Source organism: Cnephaeus nilssonii (genome assembly GCF_951640355.1).
Source record: "Cnephaeus nilssonii genome assembly, chromosome: 6".
Lineage (NCBI taxonomy): Eukaryota > Metazoa > Chordata > Mammalia > Chiroptera > Vespertilionidae > Cnephaeus > Cnephaeus nilssonii.
The window spans coordinates 43,023,542-43,039,302 of NC_137077.1; the positions used below are offsets into that span (position 1 = coordinate 43,023,542).

General features: G+C 37.1%; 1 protein-coding gene across 1 annotated transcript; it reads right to left on the reverse strand.

The window, feature by feature from the left end:
* Window positions 1-2,032: 2,032 nt before the first annotated feature.
* TWF1 (twinfilin actin binding protein 1) lies at window positions 2,033-14,521 on the reverse strand. The gene is made up of 9 exons (XM_079774812.1): window positions 14,412-14,521; window positions 12,471-12,548; window positions 10,118-10,296; window positions 8,831-8,926; window positions 6,994-7,098; window positions 5,220-5,345; window positions 4,806-4,956; window positions 4,554-4,675; window positions 2,033-4,141 (listed from the first exon to the last, which is right to left on the reverse strand). The coding sequence occupies exons 1-9, from the start codon at window positions 14,434-14,436 to the stop codon at window positions 3,971-3,973; spliced, it is 1,053 nt and encodes a 350-aa protein (XP_079630938.1). The 5' UTR covers window positions 14,437-14,521; the 3' UTR covers window positions 2,033-3,970.
* Window positions 14,522-15,761: the final 1,240 nt, after the last annotated feature.

Genomic DNA, 15,761 nt, shown 5'->3' on the forward strand with positions numbered 1-15,761 from the left:
TTACTCTTTTATTAGATAGGATAGAGGCCTGGTGCACAGGTGGGGGCCAGCTGGTTTGCCCTGAAGGGTATCACAGATAAGGGTGGGGGTTCCCTTGGGGTGTGGGGCGGCCTGAGCGAGGGGCCTGTGGTGGTTTGCAGGCCGACCACGCCCCCTGGCAACCCAAGTGGAGGCCCTGGTATCTGGAATTTATTTTCCTTCTACAATTGAAACTTTGTAGCCTGGGGCGGCAGCCATTTCTGGGGCGGCAGCCATTTCTGTGGCAGTTAATTCACCTTCTACAATTGAAACTTTGTAGCCTTAAGCGGGTGAGCCCGGCCAGGGTGTGCGGAAAGCTTTGCTTCCCCTGTTGCCGCCGGCAACCCTGGCCTGCTCTCTCAAGCTCCATTCTGCCGCCATTTGTTTGAATTTGTTTACCTTCTATAATTGAAACTTTGTAACTTGAGTGGAGGCTTAGGCCTGCAACGGCTATGGAAAGCTTGGCTTGCTCTGTTACCTGGGAAACCTTGCTCTCTGTGGCTGTAGCCATCTTGGATTGGGGTTAATTTGCATACTCGCCCTGATTGGCTGGTAGGTGTGGCTTTGGCTGGTGGGCGTGGCTTATGTAGTGGAGTGATGGTTAATTTGCATATTACCATTTTATTAGAGAGGAATTAGAGGCCCGGTGCATGAATTCGTGCATGGGTAGGGTCCGGCCAGCCTGGCCATGGAGAGTGGACATGGGCGGTTGGCCGGTCTGCCTGCTGGTCGAACTCCTGGTCGAGGGGACAATTTGCATATTAGCCTTTTATTATATAGGATATACACTGAGTGGCCAGATTATTATGTGTTCAGAGATCATAATATTCTGGCCACTCAGTGTATAATACTCATGAAGTTTGTTGACTGGATGGGAGGAAAATATTTTATTCAATTTACATCATTTAATGCAACCTGTACCCAGTTGTGTCTACACATGCATTTTTTTGTGGAACTGATTCCTGGGTCCACCTAGTGTATCAAAACCTCTGGATATGAAGCCCTAGAATCAGTACTTTTTATAATGTACTAAAGGACTGGTGCATGACATTCGTGCAGTGTGGGGGGACCCTCAGCCCAGCCTGCGCCCTCTCGCAGTCCAGGACTCCTCAGGGAATGTCTGACTCCCCAGGGTGATCGGGCCTAAGCCGGCAGTCAGACATCCCTCTCATAGAACAGGGCTCTCGGAGTTCGAGACCCCTCGCTCCTTACTGCCTGCCTGCAGTGGAGGTGGGAGAGGCTTCCACCGTACTGCTGCACTGGCCAGCCACGAGCCTGGCTTCTGGCTGAGTGGCACTCCCCCTGTGGGAGCGCACTGACCACCAGGGGGCAACTCCTGCCCACCAGGGGGCAACTCCTGCGTTGAGCATCTACCCCCTGGTGGTCAGTGCGGCTCATAGCAACGGGTTATTCTGCCGATTGGTCAATTTGCATATTGAGTTTTATTATATAGGATGGCTGTATTTGGAAAAAAAAAAAAAAGTGAGGATACACTCAATTACAATATGTTAGTTCCGAGTGGAAATCCCTTAACTTTTATGAAATTTTTAGTATATCAGTCCTTTTAAGGACAATTCTCCATCTTTTGTAAAACTGCTACCAAATACATTCTTTTTGTAAGATAGCCCTAATAAGAATGAATTTGATACTGAATTACAGTGTATTCAATATTTGAATAGGCTAGTTCCTTAGGAGCTTACCAAGTATGTTGTTCCCCTATTGTACTGGGTGCTTCTATCACAATGGGAACTGTGTAACTCATGGCACTTCCACTATTGCTGCAGCAGTGGAAAGTTCTCATCTAAATGAAGCACTCTTGATTCAACTTGCCTATGTTTCAAACTACTTGAAGTCCTTTTTGGTTTAGACAGGTTAATTAACAAATGAATAAATGAATAGGATTTCAAACCTATCACCAGGCATTGCATTATGTAGAATTGTCCAAACATTTAAAAAAAAGTTAGACTAGAAAACCAACTTAGTACACAATTTAAAGAGAAAAATTTTTTATTGCAATATAAAATGCACTTATAAAATGTCCACAGAAGACATAATTCTTCAATGCTATATAAATTTATTGGGAATACATTATTCACCTTCTATTGTTATGATGACACCACCTAAAATATACTGTAAACGATGAGTTACACTCTATAACAAATGCATCACTGATTTTTCAACAATCATTGGTTTAATAATAATTAGTTTTAAGACTCTATAATCACATCTATATTCTGGAATGTCCATTAACTTTCATGTAGTGTAGTGGAATTTAGAGTATAATTGCACATGGATAGTACAGAAAAACATTCACTGTTAAATTATTTTATGACAGGTTAACAATCCTCCTGACTAAAAACAACAGCTTCAGGATTCTCAATGCAGGAATTTGTGTGTATGTTGGGTCTACGTGTGTACCCATGAAACAACTTAAAATATATCTTTAGTAAACAAGTACAACATTACTGTTATTTTGCATAAACATAATAGCCTGATTAATTGTAAACAAACAAAAACCCACACAAATACTCTTAATTCTAGGAAAAAAATCTGTCAACCTATAATTATTCTAATATGCTTTACTTGAACACACAACGAATTTCTGAAAGGTGCATATATTACCTTAGGTAATAATGTGTAAAAGTGAGTGTTTTGTATTTTATACTATGAAATGTGCATTTCTGATATTGTTTTATGCAGCATAAAGTTTAGATCAAAAAATTCTAAATTCTGGATCCCCACAGTTCATTTAGAAAACACCTCCAAGTTATGGCTCTCGCAGCAGGTTTAATAGATTAAACATGATGAAGTGTTCTAGCTCCCTCTATTTCAAGTATCAAAGAAAAAATGAGGCTCAAAATCTCTATAGGTTGTAGATAAAAATGCAAAGCTTTGGAAAAGTTAAATGTGTCTTGAAATGAGATGTAAATCGAAACAAGATTCTTTAGTGTTCATCTGTGTTAGGCCAAGTACTGGGACTTTAAAACAGTTTGGTTAAATCTGAATTATTTGCTCAAAAGTGATAGAGAACACAATTTGCCTATAATATATGACTTTGTAGAGAAATCAATCTTGATGTTTTTAATATTACTGATTTTAAATATTTGCTTTGGAATTATATTAATAATATGACATTACATTCAATTGAACGTAAATATTTGGCCTCACACTACTTACAATGAAATGACTTACTTTTGAAATAGAAATTTTTTAAAGCATTAGAAAGAGAATTTACTAAAGCTGTATAAACATGTCTTTCAATGACATGAGAAATCTTGCAGTACAGAAAATATCTTGTACCCTTAAGGTTTCAGAGTGAGCTGATCTTCTGAAATTTTAATGCCATTTAAAAAACCAAAAAGTGAAATAGACTGCTGCAAGAAAGCACTGTTTCTAAAAGTTGCCAACATGATCACACTCTGAGAGTTAGCCTGCTCCTCAAAGTAAGCAACTTTCCACCTCTTCTTAGGCACACTGATTTTCAGCTTAGAAAATAATCTAACCTGGTTCTTTTTTTTTCTTTATTGATTAAGGTATTACATAATCCTTAAGTAGTATGAATATTTTAAGGCCTTTCTCCCTTAAAGAAAAAATTTTATGTCTCACTAAATAGTAATAAGAAGTACATCTTACTTTCAGACATTAGACTTTCTGGAATTGGCCCAACTGTATAAAACTTGAAGAATTCTGTGAAAGTGTGGAATCATCACTCTGAAAACTGTGACAAAATTAAACATCACTATATTGAACCCTTTTCTAGCTTTAACTCAAAAATAGAAATCATGAGACTTCTATAACATTAATTTTAAAAACACACAGAAGTGAAAAGTGCTATTTTTCAAAAAGTTCAAATTTTTTCTCTACTACATATCAACATGGAATGATTTTAGTTCTCCTGTACTAAAAGTTGGACTTTTAAAAAACTAGTATTGTAACACTTAATATAATGATATTAATCAGTAGTGGCTTCAGTTTCAGCTGGACCCCTAATTAGTCTTCGAATTCCCCTTTTTCCTGCAGGACCTTTAGGTTTTGCAAAACTTTGCTTATGTGCATGCTGCTTGGGGTGTACTTCTTCATAAAGGAAGTCCGCAGTTAGCTCATCCCCATTGTCTATCTCAATCTAGAAGAGACGAAATTAGTAAAGAGTAATGCAAAATGAAAAGTACACCATGCAAAACCTTAATGAGCACTTGAAATGTGGCTAGTGTTATTCAGAAACTACATTTTAAATTTTATTTAATTTTAATTTATATTCAAATTTGAGTAGCCACATATAGTTTGTGGCTACATATTAGAGTATAGATCTATAGGGAGATGCATCATGATAGGAGTGGAGGAGATCCTAAGGATTTATTATGAGAACAAGAAAAAGCTTTTATTTATAAATCACAATACATCATAAACTACATGGAAAAGCAATACAAATCTAGCAAAAACTGAAAAACTTTTAAATAAATAGGTAGGCATTAGATAACTATTGATAAGATAAATTAGATAAAATAAATTACATAAATAAGTAGGTAGATAATTACCTTTCTAATGACATCCATTTGTAGTTGTCTTTCTACAATTTCTAGCAGAGGACTCTTGCAGCTAGAATACAGCATCCGTTCTCTTATACTGCATGTGTATCCAGGCATTGAATAAATAAAAACTGTGTTAAAAAATAACAATAAATACAATTAGCAGCATATCAATTAAAGCAAATACTAAACCTCATAAAACTATAAACAAGCCTTCTGGGCAAGAAATAAGTTACATGTTAAAAACAATGTGTCACATACCTATGGACTCCAAATAGTCTCCTTCATGGGAATGTTTATACAGAAAGAAATGGTAACGTGCTGAATCCTTGGGAATCCTCTTTGGCAAATCTTTTAGTTCTGTATTTGTTGTGTTGGCCAAAATTATAATTTCATTTTTTATGTCTATTTCCTGTCAATAAGAAACACAGTATACTCATTAAAACAGATACAAAGATATTTAAAAATGATAATTAAAATACTAGGACAAGGGGAAACATACACGTTTGACTTTTTCACATGAATGTATTATATATTGCTTTTATACTTGAAAAATATGGGTAAGAATAATCAGGAAGCAAATAAAAGTTTGAAAATCTATTAAAAATAGACCTTCTCTAAGCCATAAGCTATCAAAAAGAGTAGTCATTTCATAATAATCATTATATGTCTTACCAATTGCACATAGTTGAGCTGTCTGTTACTCAATTTTTCCAAAGCTTGAAAAGCTTCTCGAGAAATAGGAAATGCCACTCCTTGCAGTGTTTGATGCTTAGTGTCCACACTCACGTCAGTTTGTACCTAAGTATGACAGATTTAATGTACGGATAAATTTTCGGCATTTAGCAGTGTCATATGGCAGATATAACAAAACCCAACTTCTATCAAGTGTCATTCCACCCTTGCCCATTTCAATGCAATTAAAATGAACACTTAAAACACTACAAACTTAAAAAGCAAATAATTTTTCACATTTGTTAATGTCCTGCTAGCACTTTGTCAACATGCACAGTGCATGACACATCTTTATGAAAATGTGGGGAGTGAATGTAAGTGTTAATGGGGTTTTAGGGGTTTTTATTTATGTTTGGCACAACTGCAGTGAGCGACATAAGCTCTCTGAAGTGTCTTCATATTACACCTTTAATTATCAAATTTTACTTGATATGATTTATGGACAGTAATATATATATATATATAAAATATGTATAGAGATTTATTTTGTTCTGCTAGACATAAAATGTAACACAAATACCATGCACTGAATTCAAAGGAGTACACACAGTATACAAAGACACACACACACAGCTCAACAAAGTATACTACTGCAGAAGTTCCAGACTCAGAGCTTTCATTACTAAGAACATGGGTGTACATGTACTGGAAGAAGAGTACTTCAAGAAAGCTTTCAATGCATGTTTAAGACTTTTATACTCAATAAATGATAGCTTATATAGGGTCTCATTTGCAGTGTTGCAACAAAAAATCAAATAGAAGTTTTACTTTAAAAAAAAATGAATGGAGATTCTACAGCATAAATGATATTGGATAATGAAAACATTATAGAACATGTGCAAATGCATACCCCAATATGATCCTCTGGGTTCTGATTGCAAGGAATAAAACAAACTATCAAACTTGTAAAAAAAAAAAAAATCACATAAAGTACCTACTCAAATTACCTGAGTTAATATAAAAATAGATCCTTGCTATCAGGTTACTTTAAAGAATATTCAATCTCTTTCCAGACCTCTTCCTATTGGTGTGTTAGTCAGACTAATGAATGAATAGTAGTTTCTGCTACTTGTTCTTTTTTACTTATTCTTTTCTATAAATTCCAGTAGAAATACAGTAGCTTTTCTAACTTGTAATTGAATGGATGCAGTGAACACATTAAAAAATGATAAACTATAATATGGAATTTATTAACTCAAATATGCTGAATAAGTATATACATATAAACACCATCCAAGTAGCGTTCACAGAAGTTAGTTTATAGAGCTTCTAGAACTCCTTAACATCCTATAGCATTTATATTTTATTCTCTTTAGTCATCACTATCCTCTGACATAACATAAAAAAAACCTGCTTTAGGGAAACTCAGTATATATAATATCCCTTGCACTAAATGGGTAACATACACTTTTTCCATTATTTAGTATCCAAAGTACAAAGTTAAAAACAGTTGTGCTTCCAACAGGAAGATTTACTATTCTGTCACATACAATATAAAGACAAAAGAAAGCTACTTATGAAATTGGCATGAAGTTTAATATTCACTTTTAACCTTTTTCCTGAAAACACATTGAGCAGTCTTGTCTCTAAACTAAACAGAATAATGTAAGCCACCTAATCTATTTATTGTCTAGTTATCTCTACGTCTATTATTAATTAAAAATATATTTCCAAACACTTAAAAGCTTGCAACAGTTTCAAAATGGCAATTTACCTCATTAATTTTAATCTGTCGTAATTCTTCCTCAGCTGCAGTCAATGGGGCAGGAGAAGATTGTGACAGCAAGTATTTTTTATATCCATGTAATGATACATCTTCCTATAAGCAAAGAAATGCACTATTATTAGTTATTCTCTGGAAGTCAAACCTCAGTGAGGTTACTCAGAACAAATTGTCAATTTAACAGAAAAGAAAATGTTTTCATTGAAAATAAAACTATCAAGAATTTTACTATTTTTCCTTATTTTTTAAATCCTCTATTCTATAAGTTTCAAACAATTTTAAGGGGAGAACCTACTCTTCATTTCCTAAAGTCTTATAGTTACCAAGTCTTTTTATGAGTGTGCTGGTGGTGATGGCCAGCCACATGATGAACCAGTCAGGCTGTAAGTCTAAAGAACAATTCTCATTAACCTGCTGGGGAAGCCTGCCCTGTAATTATTTAACAATCAACATATCCAGATTATGAATTCTTATTATAATGATGTAATTTCTCTATAATCATTCATAGAGAATAAAAGTTTTTTATTTCAAAGAAAAAAATATTCCAGAAGTCTACTCTTTATCAAAATTTTGTGGCTTGGAAGACCAAGGACAGAATTAAAAAACTAAGCCATTTTACAATTAATGACGAATAAGCAAAGTAATCCCATTTAATCTTGTATTCTATACACCAGATTATATTACTTTCTGAACCAGAAGAAAGGTCTAGACCAGTGATGGGCAACCTTTTGAGCTTGGTGTGTCAAACTTCACCAAAAAACTGAGCATAGCCGAGGCCGGTTTGGCTCAGTGGATGGAGCGTCGGTCTGCGGACTGAGGGGTCCCGGGTTTGATTCCGGTCAAGGGCATGTACATTGGTTGCGGGCACATCCCCAGTGGGGGGTGTGCAGGAGGCAGCTGGTCGATGTTTCTCTCTCATCGATGTTTCTAGCTCTCTATCCCTCTCCCTTCCTCTCTGTGGAAAATTAATAAAATATTTAAAAAAAAAAACTGAGCATAACTCAGGTAGTGTGTCACTTTGAGGAAAAAACATTGTTTCACAAATGTTTCATCCTCGGCATGCGGCCGCCTCAGCGGCTGCGTGTCATCAGAAATGGCTACGCGTGTCATTGCTGACACGCGTGTCATAGGTTCGCCATCACTGGTCTAGACAAAAGTCTAGACAACAAAACCTTGTTCACACTGGGGCGGTGAGGGCTTGCCTGGGGTGGGAATGGCTGGGGGTAGGGTGTGTGTGTGGGGAAGTCAATAGGGGGAAAAGAAGACATATGTAAAACTTTAGACAAAAAAAAACAAACAAAAAACCTATTAAAAAAAAAACTCTGTTCAAAAAATATATTTCAATTTCCTTTTAAAACAAAGTAAATTCCTAATCATAATTTAATTAAAATACATTTATCAGTCAACTAATTATTCCAATTAACTACCAAATCAATTTACCTGCCTCAATGTTCTGATTTAAATAAAATAGTTACTGCTTCCACAACTTGGGTATAAATGTCCATAATATCTAAAAAATATTAAGTAGTCTCTAATTTTTCTGAGCCTATTTCACTATCATTAAAATGAAATGGTTGAACTAAATGAGGGGTTGAACTAGAGCATCTCTGAGGTATATTCTAGTTTTTGAAGTCTAACAAAGTAGATTCCAAAATATTTTTTAAAGGATAAGTATAATGTTTCAGTTAATTTAGCTATCATATGAAATATAACAATATTTTCTCTCTTATTCTTATGTTTACAGATTCATCAATTTGAATGAATATCAATTACCCATGACTTAGGAGTTCTCCCATCAGGTATAATTATAAAGGTATAAGTTTTGTACCTTTACTGTTCCAAATACTTCATCTTTAATGTGGCCACCTCCAAACTCCTTTTTCAGAGTTGCTCTTGTTGCTGCATACAACATTTTTTGACGAACCTATTAAGATGTGAAAGTTTGCTTAGAAGTTTATAGATAAGAACTACTATTACAAAAGAAAGCACTTTCTAAATATATTAAAATCTTCAAGCACATTAAAAATAAACTGTAATAAAGCTGAAATCCACTGACTGTAATATGCTAAAGTATGTGTCTACAAATAAACATTCTAACACCAGTGGGGCTATTAAGGTATTTTACTTTTCAAAAAGTGGAAAACAATCTAAATTTTTATAAATTACTCATTTTTAAAAGTATAAAATGAGTTAGAGGGAAAAAAACCCTACTTAAAACACTATTTTAAAATGAGGAAGAAAAAATTGAAATGAAGTAACCTTGCTATTGACATATTACTAAAAGCAAATCTAAGTTAGACATTACTAATTAAGATCAAATATTCATGACATATCTATGGTATATGTGGGGTATATAGGAGATATATGGGATATACCTATGGTATATCCATAGGAGGGAAACATAAATGAAAAGAACTACAATATATACTATAATTAAAGACTCTAATAACATCTACGGAAAACCAATAGAAATTGTCAACCAACAGAAATCATTTCATAATCCTGTATGGTCAAATCCCATATTTCTTTCAGATAGGATATATGAAATTAAAGAGGATGACTTTTGAGAATGATATCTAGATAACTTTAAAAATTGTAGTTTTTCTACAAGAAACAAGAGAATTACTGTTTAAAACATTAGCACTAGTAGTATCCATATATTACTTTTGTCTTTTGTTTTACTTAGTCAATCTATTTAGTCAATTTTAACTTTACTAAATAAAAAAACAAACAAACAAACAAAAACCAACCTGTATCACTTGAATGGCAGCTGTTAAGAATATTTAATGTAATATTCAATTAATTCTCAGAATTATTACAATTATTACTCTCAGAGCAAAGTAGTTAGCTTTATTCTTTAGAGGTCCATAGTAATTTATAATTGCTACAGATTTTAAAGTTCAAATCAATAATAATTCTATTGATTTCAAGGGCAAGACTTCTGAATCTAAGCACATTACTCCTAATTCCACATTACCAATCCAAGGATTTTCTCCATGGTCATTCTCTTCTTTGGAAAATGATTGTTGCTTCTTAACTTTCTCTTAGCCTAGAAATATTTCAGGAAAAGAATTCTAACATTTGATGTTAAACAAGTTACAAAAAAGTTACTTACATGAGAATGATCTGGAGACCATGCAATGAATATCCATTCATATCCCTGGGCATTCTGAGAATCTAACCTGAACAATATATAGCACGGTTGCTTGTCCTCCAACAGGGGTAAAACAAAGGAATCATAATCCTTATCCCAGGAATCTGAAGGTTGACTACACGATCCAATCACAAGTTTCTCTATGAAGAATAATTTTTTAAAGATACATAAATGGTTTGAAAAACCAAATGATAGAGTAACAAAGAACAGAAGAATAAATTTAGTTATTTCCTGATTACTGTTATTCACATCAAAAAGTTGAAAGGAAAATGGGTGCTACACAAAAAATAATTATGATATAAAGTAGTATTAAAAACGATACAAAAATGTTATGACTAGCATGGTTAAAATAATGTTACTTAATAAAAAACACAAGAAAGGAAAAGATAAAAATGACCATAAATAGTTGAGCTAGATGGTTGAAGAATGGGTGGTTATATTTCCTAAAATGCTTAATATATTAAAATATATTTAAATAAGTGTACTACCACTCAAAAGATAATTTCTGAAATTAACAATGAATTATACAGTAAGAAATATTAAATAAAACCAGGTTTAGTTCCTATCTGGCCATAATGCTACAAATTTAAAATGTGTCCACTTTAAGGCACTATTTGGCAGAATCATGTAAAAGTGTGAATGTACTGTGCATAGAGAATCTCTTGCACATATATGCAAAGGTGTTCACTGCAGCACTATATAACAGCAGAAACTGAAAATAGCTTAAATATTATCAGTAAGAGAATGGACATACCATATGTGACATAGTCACATGATAAACTTCTATTCATATTAGTAGCAGTTATTAAGAGAAGATGGAAGTATCTGTTATATTATTTATTCTTTGTAATTTCCTCATTTAAAAATTTTTCTCAAGACAAAAATAAAATAAAACCAGAAAATAATGATTTAGGAAACAGTATCATTTTCCTTTTGTAGAGATATTAGTCAAACTTTACCATTTTACTTAGTTAAGAAGTGATGGTATTTAAAATTTTAGCTCAGCATTTCTAAAATATGCTGCTTTACAGTTTATTCCTGTTCAGTGTGGTAATATATGTAGAACAACTGCATATTTTCAAACTATTCTGGCCTTTTTAATATGTAAGTAGAAAATAGAGAGCAAATATATTTACTTCCAATTTATGAGAGGACAAGTTATTTTTCTAAAGCAAAATATTTCAAGGTATTTCAGAGATGGACCTGGAGAGCATTATGTTAAGTGAAATAAGGCAGTCGGAGAAAGACAAATATCACATGATCTCACTCATTTGTGGAATATAATGAACAGCATAAACTGATGAACAAAAATAAATCCAGAGACATGGACGCATCAAACAGACTGTCAAACCGCAGAAGGAAGGCAGGGGAGGGGGGCGGGTAAGAGATCAACCAAAGGACTTGCATCCATGTATATAAGGATGACCAATGGACACAGACAAGAGGGGAGTGGGGGCATGTGCTGGGGGGTGGGAGAGGTCAATGGGGGAAAAAAGAGACATGAAATTAGGCTAATGGAATATTTTAACCTATTCATTTGTGATTAAGTAGTTATAAAATAAATTGTTCAAATTCAAATCTAGCAGAATTAAAATATTCTTCCACCCAACCAAATTTTCCCTGCTTACAGATTTTGAAAGAATCAATGTAAAGTCTGTTACATTCTCAGAACTTTTTCCCAAAAGAAGGGGAATCATTTCTTCAGCACAGACTGCAGTCAAGTGGAGAAAACAGGAGAGTTTGAAATCCTGTCTCTACTTCAAAATTAACTTTACTAAATAACTATTTTGGGGGGATAATCCCATTACTGATTTCCATTCCAGAGGTGGAAGCCCTGACATTAGAAATGGATTGGCATGCAGAAACTGAGATGAAAAGTAATAGAGTAAGGTATCACAACAAAAAAACATCTTTCTCGCCCAGGCCTGTCTGGCTCTGGCCTGCAGACAGAAGAGTCCCAGGTTCGATTCAGGTCAAAGGCACATGCTCAGGTAGCCGGCTCGATCCCCAATAGGGGGGTGTGCAGGAGGCAGCCAATCGTTGATTCTCTCTCATCATTGATGTTTCTCTCTCTCTCCCTCTCCCATTCCTCTCTGAAACATCTTTTCTCTTTCACTGAAAGTTAACTTCAGAATTCAGAAGGTAAGCAGAGGCCCATGGGACACGCCCAAAATGTACAGGATCCAAGTTAGCTAAAGGCAAGCTTTGAACTTGCTTCACATTTACAGTTCAAGTCACTGACAATGACTTAGAAGTTTAAAATCTAACACCCAGTAATCCAAGGACAAGCAATATGTAAAAATGTTTAACTAACCATTTTCAATAGATATTTTCAGAAGTCTGTATTTTCCATTTCTTGCTCTGGCAAATACATCTTTAACATCTTCACTTGCTGTGGAAAAGATAAAGAAATGTAAACCTATTTTTACACTTACGTATTAATACTTTCTCATGCTATTTAAGTGAAGGAAAATGAATTATAATACAAAGCAATGTATCCTGAGTACGTAGCATCCTCTTCTTATCAGTAATTTAAACACTATACAGCTAACAAATATAAATATATTTTTAAAGTATGTTAGTTCTAACTTGTTTTAACTAGGTAATTCCAAAGCAGAATTAACACTGGGAGTGCTGGCCGGTGTGACTCAGTTGGTTGGAGCGCAGACCCGGAGGTGTCTCAGGGTTCCATTCTGGGTCAGGGCACATACCCAGGCTGCCGGTTTGTCCTGGTTGGGGTGCTTACAGGAGGCAAGCAATGTTCTCTCTCACATCAAGGTTTCTTTCTCTCCCTTTCCCTTCCTCTCTCTAAAATCAATTAAAAAACAAAATAAAAAAGAAATAACACAGGCAGTGAATATATTAGTTAGTCAAACCCAATAATGAACAAATTACAATTTTGAAAAATACCTTTATTGCTTCTTTGAAAAAAGTTGAAAACCTGCTTTCATTCTCTTCTACTCCAATTTCAAGCTTATGATAAACAAAAACACCTTTATTTTCTACATTTTTCTCATTAAAAATAACACTAAATATAAGATATCCTATCTCGATTTAAGAAAAAGTCACTAAAACCTACTCAAGCTTTTACTTGTGGTTACGTTTTTCTAACTAGTCTTCCACCAAATGCTGGAATAAGCTCACTGAGCAAATACATACTTAAAAAAATCTAACCCCTGTGTTCCCATTAAAGCTTCCACTTCGTTCTTGGGTTGCACGCTTGACAAGCAAGAACCACTCTTTTAAAGGCAGTGCTTGCAGGAAGGCTCAGGCGTCAGAGTTAATCATTACACATTTCAATGTGAAAACTACCGCGGACAAATACAACAACGCTTTTAGATTTGAAACTATTTCGTTTACGTTTGTGTGTGCAGGGCAGGTGCCGGGTCCTGTCCAAGACCCTTAAGAGCAAAACACAACGGTATGTCCACCTGGGGAAAAGACTCCTTGTCCACTCACAGGAAGGGCTTGTGTTTCTAACAGAACTCATTAAGCGATCTCGAGTAACCCCGGGATATATTATTTGACCGCGATGAGGTAGGTGAGCGCTTCCAGACCGCCCGTTCTCCCACAAGGACCGGAGCTGAGCTACAATGGCACACTCAGCTGCCCGCGCGGACAATGACCGGCAGCCACGCACATCAGACTGCCCCGTTCCCTGGGGGGAGTCACCAAGAAAAAAGATCGAAACACCCCACACTCAGGATTTCAGAACGTTATTTCACGTTCCCATTTTGGAAGAAAATACGGAAGACTTTGGCAACTCTTAGTGGAGATGAAAACCATTCCAGCATTTTTTCTTTTTATCGTCAAAAACCCTGTAACGATCTCCCTGGGGCCGTAAAAAAGAAAAATTCTCCGTCTCTCGACAGCCCAAGGAGCCACCGCCGCCTCCACCTTGCCGGGTCTTGCCCACCGGATAAAACGGGGGAAAGTTGGGCTACTGTCGGGGGCGCTGGCAGGCACGCCCCCTTCCCCCGTGCCGCCTCGGAAACCGATTTCCTCAGCTCCAGCGAATTCCGGGTTCGTCTGCTACGTGGCGGCGGCCGGGCCCGGGTTGGGAGGGACGCAGGCCGGGAGCGCCCGGGAGGCGAGCGCGCGGGGGGTGGGGGGGACGCACAGGCCCGGCTCGCCCCGCCGGACAGGCTCCCCGCGCTCCCGGCCCGACGTCGCCCAGCCCGGCCCGCAACCTGCCCGGCTCGCCCGGAGGCTCCCGGGAGTCCCTTCCCCCGCGGGCCGCACCGGGCGCCGTTACCTTGGATGCCGGTCTGGTGGGACATGGCGGCGGCCGCGGGCTCCCGGCTCCGGCGCTGAGGACAGCGAGCGGCCCCGGCCGGCGACTCCAGGAAGTGGAGACTCCGAGGCCGGCCCCACGCGTCATCAGCCTGCGCCCCGCGGCCGCCGCCCCGCCCCCGAGGCCGCCGGCGTCCTCGCGCGCCCCGGCTCCCCGCGCGCTCCCGCTCGGCGGCCCGCGCTCGGCGGCGGGGCTGCCTTCCCACGGCCCCGGCCCCGCCCCGGCCCCACCGCCGGCTCCCTGCCCCGGGCCCCGCCCTCGGCACTGGCCGCCGCTTCTCCACTGCACCTGGCGGAACACCTCTGAGCCCACACGCGGCCGGGCTTCCAGCGACCCCGCCTGCCGTCACCGCCGTTCGCTGGGTCAGCGGAAGGATGCTCAAGAACAGCAATGACCGGTTCCCGGAACCTACGTTTTCAGCTTTAAAAAGATGTGCACAATATTTACTCTTCCTGTAATCTATACAATTTAATGTGGAAGGTCACTGCCCGCCCCATTTTTAAAAAATGAGAATTAATATAATATAGGCGGTCTCCTATCAAATTTTCCCACGCTTTTAAATTAATTTAATTTTCTTCTTTTTTTTTTTCAGTTGGGTTCATATTGAGTCCAAGTTTTGCTTTTCTCTTCATTCCAAAGAGTCACAGAGAGAATATTAACTGACTTAACTACTCGGGTCAATTCTCCTTGCAAACTATAATACTCTGCTTACGATTGGACCATTTATTGTTTCGTTAAGTAATTATTCAATATTTGATAAATTTGCAAGGTAACAGCAGATATTTAAAATTCTTTTCCGTTTTTATTTTATTTTATGAACACGTGTTTCCCTTTCTAAGGGTCGTTTTAGTAATTACTTTTGTACTATTTTTCTGCCACTCCTAGATTATAGTTCTGGGTCTTTTGTGTCTAGGGCCTTGACCTGATAAATATACAAAATTACAATCTGCTTATCTTTGTTCAGGCCAATAAGGGCAAGTTAAATCCCTCTTCAAATACAATATTTTTTAATTAGTGGTTAACTAACAGGCAGACACTTGTTTTTCTTTAGAAGGATCACAGCAAACATAGTTGCTGTGTTCTGTTTCTTGTTATCTAAATTCTGTTTCTCAAACAGATCTGCATATTCCAGAATAAGCAAAATTTAATCTGAGTTTTATGACTTGTTTGAATTTAATAAATGTGTGTGTAGGTGGGAGGCAGTTCATTTTAACTATATTCTTCCTGACACAACAGCTTACCCTGATTTACTAGTTTTGATTGCATTGTTGAGTAGAGAAAATTGTCAAGTTCATTTATAAATTGTTAATA